Here is a 22,120-nt window from a genome sequence, read left to right as displayed (position 1 = left end):
CTCGGTGAAATTGACCGGAATTTGTTTTTTTTTTCGTTAGTTTACACGTTCCCAAGACTGTTCAGCGAACAGTGTAAGCTATTAAATATGTAGGTTTGCACAGAAATATGCAGCATTTGATGAGACGGAGCTTTTTTGGGAAAAAATTTGGTTTTTTCAATGAAAATTTGAAATTTTTTCATTAGAAGACATTTTTTGTGTCTTTTTTTTGTTTTTTTAAACAAAAATCGTTTTTCTAAGTTAAAAAGAGCTCCAATCTCGATTAAAAATCCTTCTTTTTCGGTTCAAAAGGATCTTTTCCAAGATTTTTGTGGTCTTTTTGGATGTAAAATTTTATTTTTCGACCGAAGATTCTAATTTTTCTTGAAGAAAAGTCGATTTCAGCCTTGAAAGACTTGAGGCAAGTATATTTTCTCCAGTAAAAAAGCGTTTTTCAATACTTTAGCGGTAATTTTGTTGCAGAGAAGTGCGGTTTTGTATGCCAATGGCTACTTTTCTCTTCATTTTTTTCCATCAAAATGCGTCTTCACATTAAATTTCTTCAACAGAAAACATTTGATCATTTGAAAATTTTTTACGGCAGAAAACTGATTTCGAAGCCCAAAATGACTTGCTTAGGCAACAAATGACTTTTTCCAAAGCCAAAAATTACTTTTCTTTACCCACTTCTTCATAAAACAATTTATTTCAACCATTTACCAAAAATCTGTTTGGTTTCAACTAAAAAAAGTCATCTTCCTCTCGAAAACATTGTGTACTTCCTCATAAAATCACAAATTTAGCCCACTTGCCTCATGCCATCTTCTGCAATGAACATTTCATTTGGATTTCATCCGTAAATTTGAGTTTAATAACAAAATAATTGCATGGCTTAAGTCATCATTCGAAAATCCAAACACATGGAATTCGTTGAGTCGGTGATTCGGATCATGGTTACTTTGGCAATTGCAGCATAATTTGATCGAATTAAAATACTCAAAAAGCGAAATATTTTGAAATCCAAATTTTGGATTACAAAAAAAACTGACCGAGAATCCGATTTGTAGCAAAATCCCCCCGAAATGTAAATAAAAAGTGTTTCGAAAGCAGAGAGATGTTTAAGCGCATGATTTAAGCATCACTTGAGCTTTGTGTGGTAATTTGGAAATTGGTTTTGGAATGAAAAAAGTGGTTTGAGATCGTGTTTTGAGATATCCATGCTGTCTAACTAATCCGCTGTACGCGAATCACGTATTCGATATTCCATTTACGGTGTTCTTTGGGCTTAGAAGCGATTGCCTTCACTTGTCTCGGCGACAGCGTTTCATGGCTTCGATTACACCATGGGCATTGCATAACCGCCGTCGTCGTCGTCATCAAATCAATCGAATTATTTTCTACCAATCAAGGTCAACGCAAACACAGTTGCAAAATCGCATTTCAATAGAACATTCCATGACATCGAGATAAACCGTCGACTTTCAATGTTCCACTTGTGTTGCAGCAAGAAAAAAGAAACAAAATCGAAACGGCAACACAAGAAAATGTTTGTGTTCCAGTGCGCTGGGTTTTCGTTATGGCTAGGCAAGCACATTGAATGAATATGTATTCGTATTTGGATTCACCCAATTTGCAAGAACATTTCGTTATGTTTGCGTGGCTGCATGTTGTTTCCGTTTTTGGTCGTACGTGTGCAATTGCAGCAACGAAAAAAGTGGGAATCAACAAACGAAACACAAACTGAACACATCAAAACCAAGAGAGAAACAAGAGGAACAAACAAAAAACTGACGAGGCACTGAGCGATAACAAACAAACGAACAACAACAACGAAAAATGCGAAACGTTTTCATGTAACGGTGATGATTTATGGATCGATGATGGCTTGCAGTTACGTAAACCGCTACCTCATGGAATGAACCATTGAAATCCAATTGTCGCTCGAACAAACGCTTTAAATCACCTTTTCATGGCAAAATTTCATATTTTTCTAATCGTTTTTTGCTTTGAATTCGCTACTGAAACGAACTCAAACATTTGTGTCATTCTCTTTTGTTCGTCGAATGTGTTGCAAAATGTTCCTTTTTCTATAAATTGTTTGCTGCATGAATGAATTTTGCCAATGGCGTAAATCTGTCGTTGCGATAACCTTAAATCCGATTATGCACTACTCGCAACCTGTTTGCTCGACGAGCATTCAACACCTAAACAAATCATCAATTTGCCTCACTTTACTATGATTTGCTTGGTCTATTTTCAACCACTTTTTTCTCTTTCTTTGCCCACTCTGAAAATCAATAGTCACAATACACCATTTTTTTGCGTCTTTGACGCGCTGACATACCACCATAAGCCAATTTTCGTGACCACCGCAATAAATAAACAACATTGCATTACGCAAAATGACGATACCTCGTCTACCAAGCAGAAACGGAAGTGAATAATACCCAAAGTGTCCGTATCGAATACTTTACGCAACCACACATCACAGTTGGCGGTTTGTATATTTGCTTAGTTTTGTGCCTCAGTCAGTGGAAAATGTGCAATTTTTTTCGTGTTTTTCATTATTGAAAACAACACACTTCAAGGCTTCACTGATGCAATTATTGATTGTTGGCAGTTTTGACAGTGTACAACTCAAGCATTCTGTCGGACGCAAAAAATCCATTACGAAATTGAAATTCAAGAGATTTTTTTTCGTTGAAATATCATATTTTTGAGGAATTCAATAAAGAAAAGTACAGAAAACATATAAACCATGTTTTGCGCAATTCGTAGTGATATATTGGGAGAAAGCTAGTTGGAATCGGAAAAAAGATAAATCAATGTGAAGGAAAATGAATTTCTGAAGATAAATGAAGATTGAATGGAACAAAAGTGCCGAATTGAGTGAAAATTCATTGAGAATAACTGAAAATCTTTGAGAACTATCGAAAGTTAGAGTAATGTTAAGAAAATGTAGGAAAAAATGATGGAAATTTGTGGAAATGAGTGAATAAAAGATTCTTTTGGCAACCGAATGTGCAAATATGCTCTGAAAAAAACGCAAATTCGAAAAAAATCTGAGTAGCGTAGTCAAACGGCTGCGCCATTTTGGGAAAAATGGTCAAAAAATTGAATAAATTCAAAGAAGTTTGCCACGAATCTGAGAAAATCGGAAGAAAATTTCCAAAAAATCAATGAATTTGAACAAAATTTTGAACTCAACTTGAGGCACAATGTTACATTTCGAGGGAAATTTGAACTTTTTGTCGAGTAATTGAACAGTTTGAGAATAAAATGAATGAATAATTCAAAGCTCTATTGAGAATTTTGACGTTTTAAGGTATAAATGTGGAATTTTCATAAGAAATGAGTGAAGAATTTCTTCATAAGTATAGAAAATACCGAAAAAAGAGTTTCACGTAGAAAAATCAGAAAATAAATTGAACAAAAACTGTTTGGTTGATGAAAAACCCACCCAAAGTTAACAAAATCCATTGCTGGACTCGTCAACGCAGACTTTTCATTGACCCATTAATATATTGAAAACTAGCCGTCTTTCATAAATTCAAAAGAAGAATTGAACTAAAAAAGCAAGAAATCGTTCCACATACCTTTGGATCGCCTCTGGATCTGTCGCGCAGACTGGATTTGCCGTTGATAACGACGTTGGCATTTTTGAATTGAACATCGCATGGTGATGGTGGATCACAGATCCATGAGTCGTCTGGTTCTGGGTCGGTTGATGTTTCAACCGTTAGATCGCCAAGTAGTACAAAACCAGATTCACCGGGCTGCAAACAAACGCAAGATTTGTAATGGTTAAACGGAGCACAATGAGATAATGTGAGTTGATTTTTTTTTCTACGAAACGATGGTCAGTTTTGTGAATGCATTTATAACTTTTACTTTGCATGTTTTCACGCATAAAATCACACGCATGCTAGTTATAGTTGTATATGCACTAGTGCACAAAAGACGTGGCTTCCATTCGATTGATTTCAGCGGAATCACATACAAACACATGCTCAAACAACGTGTTCAGGAGTGATCCGAATCGAAATGTGGTTTTCTGTGCAAAAAAAAACACAATCAATTCAGTCAGGCAGGGAGGCAGTCAGAAATACGTGCAGCAAGTCTCATTTCATACACAATGTAACGATTGTTATATTCAACGATAACAACTAATAAAATAATAATAGCAATTCCGACGGAATAGATCGTCGAACTTTGGGTGGATTTTCATGCAAATTCCATGGTGAGATGGCTTTTATTTCGAAATGCCACTAATAATTAAATTGTAAAATTCTATGGTTTGAAAGCAACAACGGAGCGAGACACAAACGAGCGTTTGTATACATGAGACTGAGAAGAGATCAAGCGACTCATACACACGAGACGATCACATGCACGAGAGAGAGAAGATCCAAAAAAAGAGAAACTAGAATAAAATAAAGAAAAGAAAAAGAAGAAACAAAGTCGTTCGGTTGAAAAGAAAAACCGGGCAGATCGCTTTTGGTGTATGGCTTTTACATAACGGTGTAATTTGCTCTTTATTCCCAATTCATTCTTATGCGAACGCAGTGTACGCGCGCTCCTCCGTTCGATTGCAATTTTTTTTTCATTTCGTTGTTCATTTCGTTCATCGTCGTCGTCGTCATATTGAGCGATACAGTTCCGTTTGTTGTGATACTTAAACACAAAAAAAATATGTGTTTTGCAAACAAAATGCCACTGAATGAGTTCTGGATGAGGTGCGCGCGCGCGATTGCACCAGATTGCATTCGAGCACTATGTGTGTGTGTATGTGTGTGCAAATTAACCGTTTCGTCTAATTGTGTCAATTAATGGACTATAAATACGCCCAGATTTTCAACTTTTAACACATTTTCCCCTCCGGAATGAAATCGGAGCAGTCGAAGCTGACCACGACAACGTCATTCTTTCTCTTTTTTCCGTCGGTGAATGAAGTGTGGTTTATTGCCATTCAAATTCAAATTTTTCCACTTTTACAAACACTTTTGTGCATAGCTCCGAAGAGCTGCGCTCTTATTTTCCAAATTTATCATAACAACTTGTTTCGAACTGAATGTAGTTTTATTTTTGTGGCTAATTATCTGGGTCAATTGTGCTTGTGCGCGCGAGCACGTTTGCCAGTTTCACTTAAGACAAATCAAGAGCACAAACACACACACACACACATCCACTCTTCTTGCCGAAAAATAATCGAGCTGGTAATTCTGCTTCTTTTCGTCTGACCGCAAGCAGCGTCCGAGCAACAGCAGTAGAGCGCAATCAACATTTTACGCTTGAATTCGGAACACTTACTGTTAATAATCTGCCAACTTTTAACCTTATCGCACTAGATTTTCTCTCTCTTTCTCCCTCTCTCTTTCTCTCTCTGTGTGTCTTTAACACCAATTGAAAATGACTCGCGTATTTCTATCTCTTCACTTCTTTCATTTTGTCCATTTTTTCTTTTTTCTTGCTCGATGCTTAGCCATGCGATTATCATCGAAGCGATTGTTCCCAATTGGCGAGCAAATTCGAATGGACTTTTTTTTATGTCGTGCACGTTTGTGTTCGCTTTTCGTTTTTTATTTGTTATTGTTCATCATTGCGATTCTGGCGTGAAAATCACAGAGAAATGCGCCGATTTGAAGACATTGAAAAAAGAGACGTAGATTCGATTTTTGACGCATATAAACAATTCAAGAAATAAGACATAAATTTTTTTTTTGTGTATTTTTTTTCTCAAGAAAAAAAATCGGAATCGAAAACAAAAAGCTTCGAATTTGAAGTGAAAAATCATGTTTTATAGCGAATTGTTAATGTGTTTCTTATCTCGTGTGCATTGTTGTTCAAAATCACTCGAGAAATGAAATTTTTGATGAAAAACGAAAATGGTTCATCAGCGAAAAAAATCGATCGATTTCGTGCCGTTCAAAAGCCGTGTTGTTTTTTTCAAGTCACCATTCAATTTCTGGGTTCAGTACTGTTCAATTGCTGCGCCACACCAATTTCGCAAGTGTTTTTACATAAATTGAACGAAACGATTAGGAGAGGAAAAAAACTGAACTGCTAAACGGTTACGATTTAGTTGTGGTCAATTTGTACGAAAATTTACACCTAATATGGAGGGAAAAATTCAGGGCTCTGTGACTTTTAAAAAGCGAATCGAATTAACAATTGCACATAATCTATATTAAAATTGTGGGTTTGTGTGCCAAATGAAAGTAACAGTGGATAAATAGGGCTTTGATTCGTGTGCACCGTGACTATTATTGGATTTGAATAGATCGTCGTCCATTGGAAAGAAATAAAAAAAAGCGACGCCGGCGTTTACACTTCTCAATTTGGCCAACAGCAACATCACACCGCCTTTCAAAATGCCACACACTTGACACGCCAAAGCCTAACGACAATGTGATTTGCTATGCAAACAAGTCAATCATCGACTGTTGTTGTTGTTGTTTGAAACCATGTGAAATTTGTCTCGATAGAGAAAAGCACGTCATTCAACCTCTTGACCAGCTTTTTATTTTCAGGCCATTGTTTCACTTTTTATGGTTGCTCACTTGTTTTGGACCAAGCTACAACCATAAAAAATTAACAGTCAACATTCAATTGAAACAAAAGAATACACACAACAAATTCGCTGCAATTGAATGGGATTAAGATGAGTAAACGAAGGCAAAATGAAAGAAGAAGAAAAAAAAGACGAAGAAAAAAAGTTACAACTCGAATGAAATCGATTGTTTGAATTACACGAGACATCGACGTCGACGGCTCTCACTCAGATTTGAGGCAAAAGAAAGTTTTGTTTTGGGCTATGTGTGGAAAACGATGATTTCAATTTAACACAATAATTGAGACACGATTAAACACACACACACACAATAAATTGCGAAGCGATGCTGCTATTGACCTGAATGTGCACCGGCGACGGCGCTCGCGGTTCAGACACACCTATCGGCGGTGGCAAATGAGGTGAAGACAGCATCAAAACGCCGTTCGACACAATCTAATCGAATAATTATGATGGAACCAAGACAAAGAGCGAATGTGTGTGCGCGCATAAATTATTAGCAACAAGCGTGTGAATTTGTTTACGGTTTGATATTTTCACACAGGGCACACATGAACTCGCTCGTTCGTTCGAGAGAAAAAAAAATGGTTGAAAAAATCAATTAAGCCATTTTCGCCGCGAATCGATTGTGAATTAGAAATGTGGATTTGATTAAACTGCAAGTCAGTTATTCCATTGGATAATATGGATTTAATTGAATCAAAAGCGTTAGATGGTTTAGTGTAAAGAAAAAAAAACTCATCATTCATGTGGGTTTGATTCGAATGAAAAAGAAATTGCTGTACTTACCTTTGGAAGTTCGCGTTTTCGTCGAATGACCAGACCATCATTTTCGATGTAGTCGGGTACATCTTTGCGGTTGCTAAAATTGAAGACCATTGTGTTTGTGGTTTGAATATCACTTGGTCGTTGTTTCGCTGCCGCCGTCGCTGCAGCTGTGGCCGTTGCTTGTTGATTTGTTGGCGATGACGATTGATTGACGGCCACATTTGAAACGGGCGACGATGAGACGACGGTGGATTTTTTGATATTCCATTTAATTGGCGATTGAATGAGTCCTTGTGGGCTGCTGCCATTGAGCACTTCTTCACTTTTTTCTTTGTTCAACAAATTCTTCTGGTGCACAATGCTGCGCGTATCGATGCTTATTGTGTTGGTTGGTTCAGTGTTGTTGATCAATTTGGTACGATTATTAGAATTGGCTGTGGGTGGTGTGGATATGGGTGACATTGTTTTTGTATCGATATTTGAATCGCCGGAACATTCAATAACAACAACATCGCCTTGGACATCGTTCGATGTGGCCACACTCACTGAATTTGTCACCACAACCGATGACGTGCTCGATGGCAACACAACACTATGCTGGGTGCTCACAACAATTGGAGCCGCTGCAACCGATACCTTAATCGCATTATCGGTGACCTCTTTTTTCGGTGATGATGGCGATGGTAGGCGATTACGGGCAATTGGAATCGGTGGTGGCCTTGCAATCGGTGGTTGTAATGGAATTTCATGATTCAACGGCCGAATGATACCAATTTGCCGAACACTTGGCTCGGGCTGTTCAGACTTTTTATCCATAGATCCATTTGAAATGCAATTTATTGCCGGCTGCACACTAATCACTGTTGCTTTTATTTGATTACCGTTTAGCTTGGATTTTGGCATTGGTGGTTTTTTTGCCAAGAAATCCATATCAATTTCACTACTGTTGTCTTCATTATCACTAATAATATTCACATCATAACTTTCACTCCAACCCGTTTCGCTGCTATTGCTGGTTGCATCATCGCAATAGTCATCGTTATCCGATGGCTGAACACTTGAATCATCTGTACCGAATGCAATATCAGCCGATGTGCTGGTTTTCCGTGATTTTGGTGTGGCCAATACCAGACTCTCTGTCTTACGTGCCAATTGTGTAATTAGCGGCGAATCAGCATGGTTATTTTCACGCCGACGAACCATATCGTACACATAACTTGAGCGAGGACTTTCACATGATGGACTTGTGGCTGGTGGTGAATCAGGCGATGCAATTTTACTACGATATGTTGAGGTATCGAGTCGGTTGGTGAAATTTGCAGCCGAATTTTTCTGATTCATACGTTCGACATCGCTTGATTTCAAACCATTGCCATTGAACGCAGTGTGTGATGTATCGATGTCATGTTCAATTGTTTTGGTATAGATTTTTTTCGTTGGCTCTTTTGTCGCTGATGTGCCATTGAGGAATGTGGGTGGCGGTGGTGGTTTTGGACTAGTGGTACGTGGTTTAATCAACGGTTTCTTCCCACCAAAACCGGACGGTGGCAATTTGGATGTGATTTGTGGCGATGTCAATGGTGATTTATCGTGTGACATTTTTGATTTGTATGTTGCTACTTTGGCGGCAACATCACCATTACCATAGCGTTGAATGGCGCGATTACGTTTATTGGCCGATGCTTCAAATTTGAGCAGGGTTTGTTTGACCAAATCCGGTGGCGGACGCTCGGTTTCACTCATAAACGATGTAAGTCGACGTGGTGGCTTTGGATCATTCATACGATCACGAGCTTGTTGGATTTTATCTTCAATCGTGATCGAATCGGCTGTTTTGGCTTTAATCACCGTCGACTGATAATCACTCACAATAATTTCATCCAAAATAATTGGATTGCTGCTCGGATAATCTTCAGAATCTTCGAGCACATCACGACGCCAGGCCAATGTATCGTATCGCATGAGCGCTTCCACTGAACGGGCACGTTTCAATGAATCATTTCCACGTTGAACTTGACGCCGTGAATCCATTCCTTTGTTCGATGTTTTCATTGAGTCGGGATTGATTAGCGTGTCACTGGTGCCATTTGAGCAATTAATATAATTTGTTGTGTATTCCACTTGAATGATTGATTTCTCATGAGACCCATTTAATTTGTTATCGTTGAATTGGCAAGAATTCTGTTGTTCATTATCGTCTATCATACCATGATGACCATTATTACGATCGTCCACTTCATCAATATCCACATTTTCCTCTTCCAATAAATTGCTCATCGAATTTGCGCGCCGTAAATTGTCCAATGTTGGTCGTTGTTTTACCGTTTGCCGTAGTGCCAGACTCAAGTAACGGCATCGTAATTTCGATACAATTCCCGGTCCATATGCCAATTCCTCGGAATTATCATCGAATGTGGCGGCTGTGGCCAATTCTTGCATTGCAACCATTTTGTCACCACTGTTGCCTGTTGGTTCACTGCACCGTTTTTTCTTCTCGGCCTTCGATTCAAATCGCTGCTGATCGGCCAATAAAATCAAACTGTTTCGCTTCGATGGAAACCAATTTGGTGCACTATTCCGTTTGTCACTTGATTGCAAAAACTTTTTCACCACCGGATTTTGTTTGGCTGACTCAAGACTTTGATTTAAATGCGATGTGGCAGCAGGTTTAGTATTTGCTGGTGCTGTTGCTGCTGCTGCTGGCGTTGATGTACATTTTCCAATTGTGAGGTGTTCTAATTGCTGCTTTCGATCACTCACTAAACTGAACGATTGTTGTTGATCGGCGTTGATTGTTGTGTTGTGTTCACTGCCATGCCTGGAATGAAACTGATTTGTTGCTGACTTGAATTTGTTGTCGTTGGCTGTTTCCAATGTTTTTCGCATCGATGGTTGCGGCGATCCCACTTCGTGTGCATCCGACGGCGGTTGCGTTGCCGCATCCGGCGATACACTGTTAATTGTGACCGAGACTGGAAGTGATGCGCTCATCATTGGCTGTGCTGTGGTGCCGTTTATGATCGCTGCAGCAGCTGTTGTTGTCGTTGTTGTCGAAGCCGCTGCTGCCTGGAAATGTGAATGACCTGCCACAGAATTACCTGTTAAGACACAGAGAAGAGAAAAGAAAACACACAACGGCGATGAAATGAAATAGAAAGAAAAATCCGAGCACTTTTCTCGATGTGAATCGTCTGTTTGTGTTTATGTGGAAGAAGAAAAGAGTGTGGAAAGAGCGAGAGCAACACAGAGAGACAGATAGACTGTTTTTATTAATTTATTGGTCGGAATACGGGAATGTTTTTTTTTACCATTTTCAGCGATTCCATCCATTTGTCGTCCGCTGGAATTGCTAACGTGCTGAATTGTGCTGTGCTTCACTTGGCTCGTGGATTTCAGTAGATTCGTCGACGTCGAATACAAAGAATAATCGTGCACTTTGGAAGCAACTATACCATTGGTATCGCAATGGCTTTTATCTACAAAATGGAACGGGAGAAAAAAAAAAGAAACACAATAAAATGGTTTGTCGCTTTTCTCAGAAAAAATCCTAGCTATTTTATCGACAAATAGATAACAAATATTTAAAATAAATTTATGATTAAATCAACAAATATTTTTATGATTACAAAAAGAAGAAGAAGAAGGAGGAGGAAAAAATAATCTAAAAAAGAATTTATCACAATTGAAAGAAAAAAAAATTACAAATCTTGTCGCAATGTGCATCGTTCGACGGAAAAATAAACAAACAAATGGCTTAGTCCCTAGTCAGTAGGCTGATTGAGTCGAGCTCACTTACAGTCAGTGGCATTTTCTATACATGTTATCATTCGTTTTAGCATGAATTATGACACACAGAACATGATATGTCACTCGAGTGTGTTGTGTTGGCTTCCGAAACGGGTTTTTGTTGCGTTTGGCATTTAAAATGATTCGGTCTTTCCTTGCTTGCTGCTGTTGCTGCTGCCGCTGTCTCTTACAAAATCGATTTGCTTGCGCTATCGCATCCGTGCACAAAAAAAAAGACGAACAAAAACTAGTATCGACAGCAACAACAAATGCAAAGGGTGCTCCTCGCACCAAACACAGAACCATCAAACCGAAAATTCTAATTCAAATATTGACATTGTGTGCGTTTCAGCAACACAAAAACCATACGATTCGTTTGCACTGCGCACCGAAATGTGTTTATAAATGCAATTTTCGCTGCTGTTGTTGTTGTTATGCGAATTTACTGCTTCGTCTGGTGGGTTTTTTTTTCTTCTGCGGTGTACGCGTATTGCGTGTGTATGAGTGTGCATCGAAAGGAACCAAAACTGCACAACACTACACAGACCCTGACTCATATCAATCGCTTCGCACTCACACTATCACATTCACGCGTAACAGGAATTCGCCAAACAATCGATTCACAACCATGTTTTTTTTCTGTCTCAGTTTTTCTTCCATGCATACGTTTGATGGAAACGTTCTTTTTTACGATTTTACTTTCAAAATGAAACACACTCGATGGAAAGGTCGTGGTTACAGAACGAACGAAAATTGAAATGCGTGTGCAATGGACTCTGAACCGTATACCCGAAACGAGAATGCAAAGTCGAATGGGCCTCTCATGATTTAATTGAGTTAACATTGACAATAAAATGTCGCACTGGCAAAAGCCATGAAGTGAATGTGATTGATAGCCGTGAAACGTATCGAATATGCACGGTGTGTATGTTTTGGCGTCAGCACATTCTTTTTGACGACTGCCGAGCAAGGCACAAATAAATAATGAATCGAATTCGACGATTCTGTTTTTGTAAATACTAACAATTTTTCATGATTTGCAAAGACCCTTTCGATGGATTTTGATTGTTTTTTTTCGTAGTTTTACTTGTTCGCAAAAGGATTCTCTTCTTCTTCTTTTTTCTCTTTTGGTGTGTGTTTGGCTTTGGTGTGAATAAATAAACAGGGATTCAAAAAAACATTCATCAAAATTAGCGAATTCTGGACGAAATAGCGACTTGAACATGGTCAAACGTCTTGAAGGATTTAAGCGAATCTCTTTTCGTGAATTTAATCCGATTTTCGGTGGACTTTGATGCGGCTTTTAATTCCATAGACATTTGATGACCTTATGTTCAAACAATTTAAGCCATTTTTTTTCTTCCTTTTTGCCATCAGTTTTACTTTGGCCATTTCGTCTTGTTTGCCGTTACCATGTTTTTATTATAACCACCTTTTCATCGAAACGACCACTTTTTTCTGTGGTTTTTGACGTCATTTTACGTTTTTGATCAAGTTTTGTCAAAATTTGTTCTTTTGATTTTAAACTCTGATTTCAACAAACTTCATTTTTAGCCATAAACTTTGATTTCAACCAAGTTCATTAAAGAATTTTCGTAAACTTGTTCAAATAAACTTTAATAACTCGGTGCAAAACTACAATGAATGTTCATTTTTGATTGCTGAACTAAACAATTGCCGTCGAAATCCGATTAAATAAACTTCTGACGTTGAATCGACTGCAGTTGAAGTTTTGATTAGTTTTCGCAACGAAAATAATTCGCCATATCAAGCAAGTTTTGGTTCAACTTCAGTAAACTTCAACTATAAAGCCACATTGTTGTACAAAATCCAATTTCGCCCATGTCTCTTTCTCTTTCTATCATACACGCAGACAAGCACAAACTCACAAACTATCACGGTTCACTCAATCACATCACACCCAACGAAAAAAAAGTCATCCAATTTCTGAGAAATGAGACGGTTCTTCATAGCCACTTGAAGCGATAATTTACCACATAATTTTAGTCTTGCTGTTGACTTCCAGTCTCTTTTCTCGTTCAACGAAAAAAAAAACCAACAACCACCGAAAAAAATGAAGATAATTAACAGGAAAAAAAAATGAGATTGATAAACGAGAACACTGAAACGAAACTAATAGATGAACAAAGAATCGATTGAGTTGGGTTTCATTAGCGAAACATAAACGCGTTTGTTTGTTGCGAAAAAAATATAATAATAATGAAGAAACCGAAGAAAATATAAAACACACAGCGCACAATGGCTTTAAGGTGTGCGACACTCGGAAATATCACAAAGAACTATATATTAACACATGTAATTCGATGGTGATGAAGCCGGCAACTGAACGAAATCCAGTGAAATGGACGGGAGAAGAAAAAAAAAAGAGAGACAAGAATGGAATACAGAACGAGAATATAGTGCGAGACACACCACTACATCGTTGTTTGTAATCAGAGAGACATGAACGCGACGGGCCATTGAGTGAGTATGCGCGTGTATGTGTGTGTTTGGGTGAGCGACTGTGTATTATGTCGTCCGCACCCATACAAGCGCTTCGCTGTATACAGATTGATTCGGTCTCGCCGCACCGCGTTGAAATTGACACACAGAAAGAGAGAGTTCTTGCCTCGAATGCAAATGCCGATCGTTTCTAAGCCGAAGAGAGAGAGAGAGAGAGAGAGAGAGAGAGAGAGAGCGAAAAATGTGTATCAACGACACACAATACAGCAACGCGCGTAGGCCGTACGTATCTGACTGACCAAAATTTGAATTTGTTTGTGTTTTCTCTTCTTTTTGTTCTGTCGGCGTGCATACAAAAACATGACAACACTTGCCCACGAATGGAATAGCAAACACCGTGGTCACCGTCCACGGACATAGACACTAGACGATTTAGCAAAATTGCATCATGCCCAAAATTGGTGTGTGTGTGTGTGTGTATATTTCCGTAACCATGTCTATGGAAATGATAAAAAAAAATATTTCATTTTTTACGGTGAATTACCATCAATTATGTCAGACAATGACTCATTCACGTAACGATAATTACCATTTCAAATTGTAATTGCCAGGCGGTGATTAAAAACCAAAAACAAAAAACCATTTCATATATGCAAGCTAAACTCACCGAAATTTGGATCGTTGTTGATATCATATTGCATAATGGTACGCTGTGTTGGGCTCAATGTGCTTAGTTTCTTCTTCCGTTGGATCAACTCCATTTTCCATGGCGGAATTTCCGAATGGCTATTCGCCGCACTAGATGTTGAAGCCATATCGATCGATGTGTATGTGTGTTTTGCTATTTTTCTAATTGAATTTCCACTTTGACTCACTCGTGCAAAATGGGTATCGTTGTTTTCATTTGATTTAGCCTAATGATGGCAATGACGGCGACGACGACCAGTTGTTTTTTTTATCACTTTATTGAACTTTTATATCGAATTTGTTGCGGAATTGTTCAAAGAATGTTACTTAATTTCTATCGTCACTTGGATTTTTTTTATTGTAGTGTTTATTTTACGCTCGACACCAATGATAACTCCGATGTCGTTCAAACCAAATGATAAACTCTTTCGTTTCCTAAATGGATATTTTTCTATCTATTTTCGCACAAACGATGTGATCGATACAAGCACCAAACACTCACTGTAACGATCGATAAATATCGCACTTTTAAAACTTCCAGAACGAAAATAAAAACAAAAACAAAGAATCGCAACAACACAGAAGAAACAACTAAATACCATAGACAATTTTCCCGTTTAACACATATATTCAATACACTATTTCTAATTTGATGCACTTCTATACCGAAGAGCGCAATGTGGATTGTTGCGTGTATAATTTACGGTTTTTCGCATTCGATTTGGATTGTTGTAAAATAGGTGTATGTGCGCGCTCGCGCTCGTGCTCGTATCCAGCAGCAAGAGAGCCAGAGTAAGAGATCGGCACTGTAGCACGAAGAATCGGGAATCTATTAAAGTTGCAAGTGAAACCAGGAGAGGGCCGTTAACATAAACTTGATGGATCCAATTTGTGTTGGCTCTGCAATGGAATTTTACACACCGTTCGGGTGTTTCTTTTTTCATATACACAAACACTACACTCCGATTTACGGTACTCACAGAATAAACTAGAGAAGAAAAAATTCAGGTTTTTATTTCTCTTACTGCTGCTGATGTTGCAGCAGTTCTAGTTCATGTCATAAGAAGATCACGCAACGATAGAATTTTTAGTTCACAAATAGTAAGGTAATTTTTCTTGTTCGTTCATCGATCGATTGATGTTTTATTTTTTCAACTAAAGCCAGAGCACGTCGTCGTCGTTGTTGTTGATAAAGACACGATAAGAATTTATATTGTAGTCGTTGCTGTCTTTTTTTCTTTCTACGTTGCTGTGTCTAATCATTTGTTGCGATAACAAGCAATTGGCACTTATCGATTGTTGTTTTGGATTTAGCTCGAATCCAGCGTTTGTGTGTGTGTGTGTGTGTGTGTAGGTGAGAATGTGACTTTTGTATGCCACCCGGTATGACTTGGAAATCTGTAAATGGAAATCAGATTGAATTGTTTAGTATGGAGAGTACAAAGGAAAAAAGGGCAAATGTTCGTTGCGAGATAATTTTTCAAACGTTGATAACAAACACAGAGAAAAAAAGAGCTCAAATCCGCCCCAATCGCGGATTTTGCTTTGCTATTTGGTTATTCTATTGTTTGCATTGTATTCTATCGCCTACATGGTCATTTCAATTGAATTGAATTGTGCGGCTTTTGTGCGAATACCAAACAGAGTAGCCTCGCTCTGGAAATTTGTCACTGTGATGTGTATTGCGTGCGGACCAATGGATTGAAGAGAACGAGTTGAAATTAGTTAGAAGAGGCTAGAATGAGCGATGGGATAGCAAATGAGTGGAAGAGATCACTGGTGAGAATGAGAGAAATAGCACGACGTGAGTGAGAGCGCGAGAATGAGGCAAAGAGCACTCATAGAGCAATAGAATGAAAGAATGATAGACCGCGACACCGAGGCAGAATGAGACGACGACAGAACAACAGAAGTAAAAAAAAAATATTTAGTTCGTTCCGGTGTTGTGATTTGATATGCTCTCATTTAGCTGCTTGCCATATCCGCTGCTGCCACTGTGTTTAAGTCTACGTTACTATTTATTCTTACCGACCAAAACAAAAGCCAACTAGAAACAACTGAATATATTTTGTTGTTGTTATTGTGTCCGAATGCCAGAACAGTTCACCCACGAATGAACTGTGAGCGCGATGCTTGGATGTTTTTTTCTCTCGGTATTTCGTGAGGCGATCGGTACGGAATGGTGGAAATCGAGTCAAAGAGAGAGAGAGGGAGAGAGAGAGAGAGAGAGAGAGAGAAAGAAAGAAAGACCTGTTCCATCAATTGGACTGCTTCATTATACTTGGATTTTGACGGTAAATTGATACGTTTGAGGTGGTGGCGGCAGCGCACGAATTTGCATGTGCGCGCATTGTTTTCTCGCCGACTTTTCTCTATCGCTCTCTATTCGAAATGTGGAGGCTTCTGCCTCACACGAAATCTATACCGTGCGAGTATTTTGGTTTGCTGCTGTTACCTCTGTTGCTGCCGAGAGACTTTTTTTCTCTCACTTACATAATAATTGCAGTGTAGCGTTTTTTTCCTCGCTCTTTGTTTGCTTCCATTCGGGAAAAAGAGCATTTCGCTGGGTCGACACGATGATTTTTTTTTCCTCGTTCAGTTTTTTTGTTAGTGAATAAACTCATCTGCAATTCAAAAATGTAGAAAACAAAAACTGCGAATGCAAAAACTGTTAAATTCAAACCAAAATACGAATGCAGCAAACAAAGATTGAATTCAGACATAAACTGCGAATACAGCAAACAAACGAAAAAATGGCGTTGTATGCATAGAAAATAATCGCGATTTAGCTTCCGTCTGCATTTTTCCAACTGTCGATACACAAAGAGACGCGGTTATCTCTTTGGGCTCAGCAAATACATACGACGCGCAATCTTGAATCTATTGTTGCAAAAGTGGCTGATTATTTCCACCCACTCAAACAAGAGGACTTAAAACTTAATCATTCTTCGCATAATCTCTGCCAGTTTAATTGCACACTCTCATTGCCGCACACCATTGTTTTATCAGACAAGATGCATCTGGTTAATTGTCTCGTTGAATTCCTGATTTCACTCATCGTGATCAAAATCATTTGCAGCCTCCGTGTGCCCAGTGTGTGTTTTTCCGCACCATTGCACGTCATTTCTCTCCAACTTTGACTCGTGCGTATAATGGAGGTTGTCGCTGGTTGATGAACATCAACAATTTAATTTACGAGCCATTCCGTCGATTTCTGGTTTTTAATGCAAATGCAAACGCTTGTTTTCTATTCGGTTGCATGTTTCTCTTTCTTTCAATAGTTTAAATGGTTTTTTTGACTCTTTTTGTGTTGGCTTTTCACTCTGTTTGATAGACACACAGACAGAGAGAGAAAGAGAGATAATACAGACAATGCCTATCACATGTCTCTTTCTCTCTGCTGGTGTCTCTATCGCATGGATATAAAGTTTACAACATTTCCGAAACTGCATCGGAAAAAAACACGGCAGACACATTTTTTGCCACCGTATTTGATTGAATGTGGCATTAATAGCTTCATTTGCATACGACTTGTCAATTCGAACCCGCCGCAGCCGCCAGCAATAAAAAAGTACTCGTTTTTTTTTTGCTGTTGTCTCTCTTAAAAGTGAACATTCATGTTACACTTGAAGCGTTTTACTTTGGAAAAATCGTTTCGGGTTTTGTGGTTACGCGCCGATGCGCTTCAATTTCAAACCTTGAATTCTACCATCGGTTTAGGTGTCGACTTCACTCCACTCACAGTTGAGTTCAACGATGTCAATTTATAGAAATAGTCGTTTTTGGAATGTCTTATCGAAATAGCGGTTTTGCCTATAAATATTGTGGGTCGAAATATTTTGACTCGGGAGCCAATAAATAGATGTCGTAAAAATCAACACTTCCACATTTCGGTTGAAGTTTACCGATTCGAAGACATTTTTAGACATCGACACGATGAACAGTTTTGTTAACACGAGTTTCTATGATCATTTTCATTCGTGTTTGGAGCACTTTTTGGGTTATTTTTGGGTATTTTACTCGATTATTACCTTTGCGGTAACAAAGTTTGTTAGATAAATTGTTTTTTAGTTCCAATTTGTGTTCATTTTGATTAATTTTTATGCATTTTGCGATTTTTCTGACATATTTTAGCTCATTTACATCTAGTTTCGCTCATTTTCACCTATTTTATTTCATTTTCAATTATTTTTATTCATTTTAGCTAATTTTGGCTCAATTTACAATCGTTTTCATTATTTTTAGCTCATCTTCAGTCGTTTCCATCCATTTTAGCTCATTTTCGATCATTCCCATTCAAATTGTAACATTTTCGTTCATTTTGCTTCACTCCTGTCCATATGGTACTGCTTGATCACTTGACTTTGATTTTTATTGTGTCATAATTTATGCTGAATATTTGGCATCGCAATTCACAATTGCCGAAACCGGTGCAGAGAGTTCAAAATACCCATTTTTGTTCGATCGACGATTCCTAGACGAACCTCATACATTGAAACATTCTTGTGAACAAAACACATGTCTTCACCTTCTTCGTCAATTCGGAATGAATAATGATGGGTATTTGCTTTAAATGGATCGGTAGTCATCGATCGAATGTACATATCAGCGAAGGCAATCTCCAGAGTCAAAAAAACAATACATTACTCAATACGACTCTCTCGAGAAGGCCCAAATAACTGCGATAACCGAGCCGCGCTCTCTCTCTCTCTCTCTCTCTCTCTCAATCCCTCTCTCCCATTACACACAGAAGTATAATGGCGTACAACGGTTCCGTTATCGTTGATTCTTGTGCATATTTTTAAGCGGAGCAAAAATTTTCTTTCTCTCTAACGTTTTCTACTCTTTAATTGATTCCTTTTGCTGCTACGCATTTGTCTCAAGCAAAAGCAGAAGAAACTGTAGGGCATCCGAGTGAGTGGTTATAGTTAGATTCGTTGAACAGATAAATCAGCACGCACAGTGGAATTGAGTGTGCGCCTTATGCATGCATGATGAAAATCACGAGAAAAAATGGATTATTTTTGGACGGTTTTTTTTTTCTTTCGGCAGTGGTGCCGAAATTCCATTGTGTGCCCAATCTCTTGTTTTCTTTCTATTTATCTTTTCAATGATGGTCTTTTGTTTGCGTCGCATTTGGAATTTCACAAATTCGATGTGAATGAAACTGGCCGCGAATTTCTATATATTATAATCAAAGTCATTATTTGTACTCTGATTCTCATGCAGATTTGGTGTTTCGAATGGAAGTTGTGAAGAATGTGAACGCATGGAATCTTGTTTGTTTCGGTCCATTTTTTTTTTATTTCACTCGTTTCGTTTCTCCCGATGGAGAGTTTTGCTGTCGCGCAGACAAGATTGATTTTCATTTCTTTACATTGACGAACCACAATTGTCTTGAAACGGAAACAAACCATTTTCTCACTTAAGTAGGAAGTGTCGCGTTGATTTCAAATGAAACCGTTTTAAGTGAAATCTTCAAAATAGCATACAGGGTATGCTGCATACAACGCATATACATCAAAATATGACACGTACGGCAAGAGTTCATCGTTCCAAATCAAGTAGATATATATATATATTAAATCCACTTATTGAACACCGACTCACGTCTCTGCAGGCACTTTAAGCCGATTACTTGGGATTCTATTGAGAGTGAGTTACCTACTGAGAGCTGACTACTCTTTAGAGCTCTATTCAACAATCAACTAATTTATGTAATCGCTTCATATGTGCACTAATGGTAATAATTCCGCTTCTTTTCTTAGTCAACAATGTTGACTCAACATCTCTACAGTGTTGACTGTAGTAACCAAGCGTTATTTTTTACTTCTTCTGAGCTGAATTCGATTTTTTCCACATTTTATTCACTCTTTTTTTTTCGAAAAATTACCAAATATTCCTCAACAAAAACCAAATTAAATGTTCTTATATATTAAATAACAAATATCGTTCGGAAATCGCGACTTGAGGCGGTCGTTTAGCTCGAATGTCATCTGAAATTATGATAAAAAAATACCATAGATGGGACCTTTAAATGTCATACACTTTGCACTTACGCTTACACAAACAGCAGGCGATGCAGCCTTTCATCAAATACCACACAAAGCCACGCTTTGTCGTTCAATAATCACTTAATATTGCCTTTAGATCCTCCGATTAAACGAAGAACACACATCAGACTTCAGTAAAGAGCTATAGAGTCTTGTCAGCACAGTGCACAATGCTGATTGTTTGAAACACTATATCGTTCGGTCGAATTAAACAGCAATTCTGAACACAAACTTTTTAATTCGAAAACATGATTCACATTGATTTAAAAACATGATTGATTCCAAAAATTTGAACCTTTTCAATCAAAACTTAAATATTTTAATTCAAAATGTACACTTTTTTACTCAAAATTCAAAAATTTTCAATAGCTTTACTCTTCCCAATGCCAAATTTCGATCCGTTCAAATAATCAATCTTTTTCATTCCAAATGTTGAAGAATTACTAGTTAAAATCCAGTGATGATAAATTTCTTCCATAAAATTTCCAAACACTTGCACAATGTATCAATCAAAACACGTCTTTCCTCAATAAAACACCAATTTCGATCGAAAATAAGGCACCATAAAAAAAAACAACGCCAAACAACCAAAGACCTTTTCTCTACACACTACAAAAAAAAGAAGCGATCTGATTGACACACGTTACGTTCACGCATCCAGCGAAGTCGACTGGTGTTACGGTTCTGATTTTGTATGTTTACGGTGACCGAATCCGATGATGATGATGGCACAATGATGGGTACTCACTCTTATTTGGTGTTGAACTGCCGCATATACACATCGACAGCAGCAGCAGCAGTAAAAAAGTTTACACACATAATACACTAAAACCGGAGCGAGACAGCCGAGAGCATCATATGTGGGCTCGTGCGCTAGCGAACGCGATACACAGAGTTCAGCGTCACATCAATGTAGTAGTCGAATGAGAGTATGCGTTGCCATAGAGATCGCAAATGCGCTGGAAAAAACCACATTTTTTGTTTATATTTACATGGCATCGAATCGGCAATGCATTCACTATATATACACACACGCTGCTTTATACACAACCAATCAAAGCCACAACAAAAAGCAACTTAATCACTTAATTATTACAGCGCAACAGACGAGCCACTTGAAATGCAATTTATATTTAGACATGCAGTGCGATAAGCAGCGATTTTGTAACAAACAAACAAAAAAAAGCGGCCACTAATGCATTTTTTTCCCAGTAAATAATGACCGATGTTTCGACGAAGGTCTCACTCTATTTTTAACACGAATCACAATTGCATGTGTGCGTGCGTGTGTGTGTGTGTTGTATTGTTCAATTGGTTTTTATGGATTGAAGTTGAACGAAGAATGTGGCGACATCTGTGAGTAAAATGGTGTAGTTTTACGAGGGGAATGTACGATATCCATTAGATTTGCTGTATCAAATCAGACTTTTGTATTGTTGGGAAGAATAGAGTCGAAAATTTCCGAAAGAAATGAAACCAATTCACAATGAAAGAAGTTAATGTGTTGAATTTGATTCCAAACAAAAGATGAGAAATTCACATTTTTCTTTGGAAATTCGATAAAAATTGATGGTTGTATTGAGTCAAAGCGGTCTGAATAACACATTTCACCGTCGAAGATTATGCAAATTTCCTTAATTACACCTCTTTGGGCATCAATTTTCGTCTTTCGAATCGTTTCGTCTCACCTTTTGTTCGACATTTTGCAGCAACAAAAAAAATACTCAGGAAATTTGGAAATCATGTGAAATTTCGTCGTAGAAAAAATATATTCAAAACAGAGCGCGCGCCTTTGACCCCAAACACAACTGGC

General features: G+C 38.1%; 1 protein-coding gene across 5 annotated transcripts in view; it reads right to left on the bottom strand.

Annotated features, from left to right (window-relative positions):
• The window catches only part of LOC129570613 (uncharacterized), a 31,478-nt gene extending 9,888 nt beyond the window's left edge, over nucleotides 1-21,590 (bottom strand). Inside the window, exons 1-6 of one of the 5 annotated variants that reach the window (XM_055450294.1) lie at nucleotides 20,314-21,590; nucleotides 14,854-15,652; nucleotides 14,235-14,755; nucleotides 10,627-10,794; nucleotides 7,340-10,416; nucleotides 3,576-3,755 (exon numbers count right to left, since the gene is read on the bottom strand). In XM_055450294.1, coding sequence (XP_055306269.1) covers nucleotides 3,576-3,755; nucleotides 7,340-10,416; nucleotides 10,627-10,794; nucleotides 14,235-14,382 — 3,573 coding nt within the window. In that variant the 5' untranslated portion in view covers nucleotides 14,383-14,755; nucleotides 14,854-15,652; nucleotides 20,314-21,590. Of the gene's footprint in view, nucleotides 1-3,575; nucleotides 3,756-7,339; nucleotides 10,417-10,626; nucleotides 10,795-13,098; nucleotides 13,439-14,234; nucleotides 15,653-16,282; nucleotides 16,879-20,313 lie in introns of those variants that run through there. The other 4 variants (XM_055450295.1, XM_055450296.1, XM_055450292.1 and 1 more) reach the window with 4 other exon arrangements.
• Nucleotides 21,591-22,120: the final 530 nt, after the last annotated feature.

This window comes from Sitodiplosis mosellana, unplaced genomic scaffold (assembly GCF_009176505.1).
Source record: "Sitodiplosis mosellana isolate CC-2019 unplaced genomic scaffold, AAFC_SMos_1.0 Smas_scaffold_61, whole genome shotgun sequence".
Classification (NCBI taxonomy): domain Eukaryota; kingdom Metazoa; phylum Arthropoda; class Insecta; order Diptera; family Cecidomyiidae; genus Sitodiplosis; species Sitodiplosis mosellana.
This window is presented reverse-complemented; position numbering and strand designations above follow the sequence as displayed.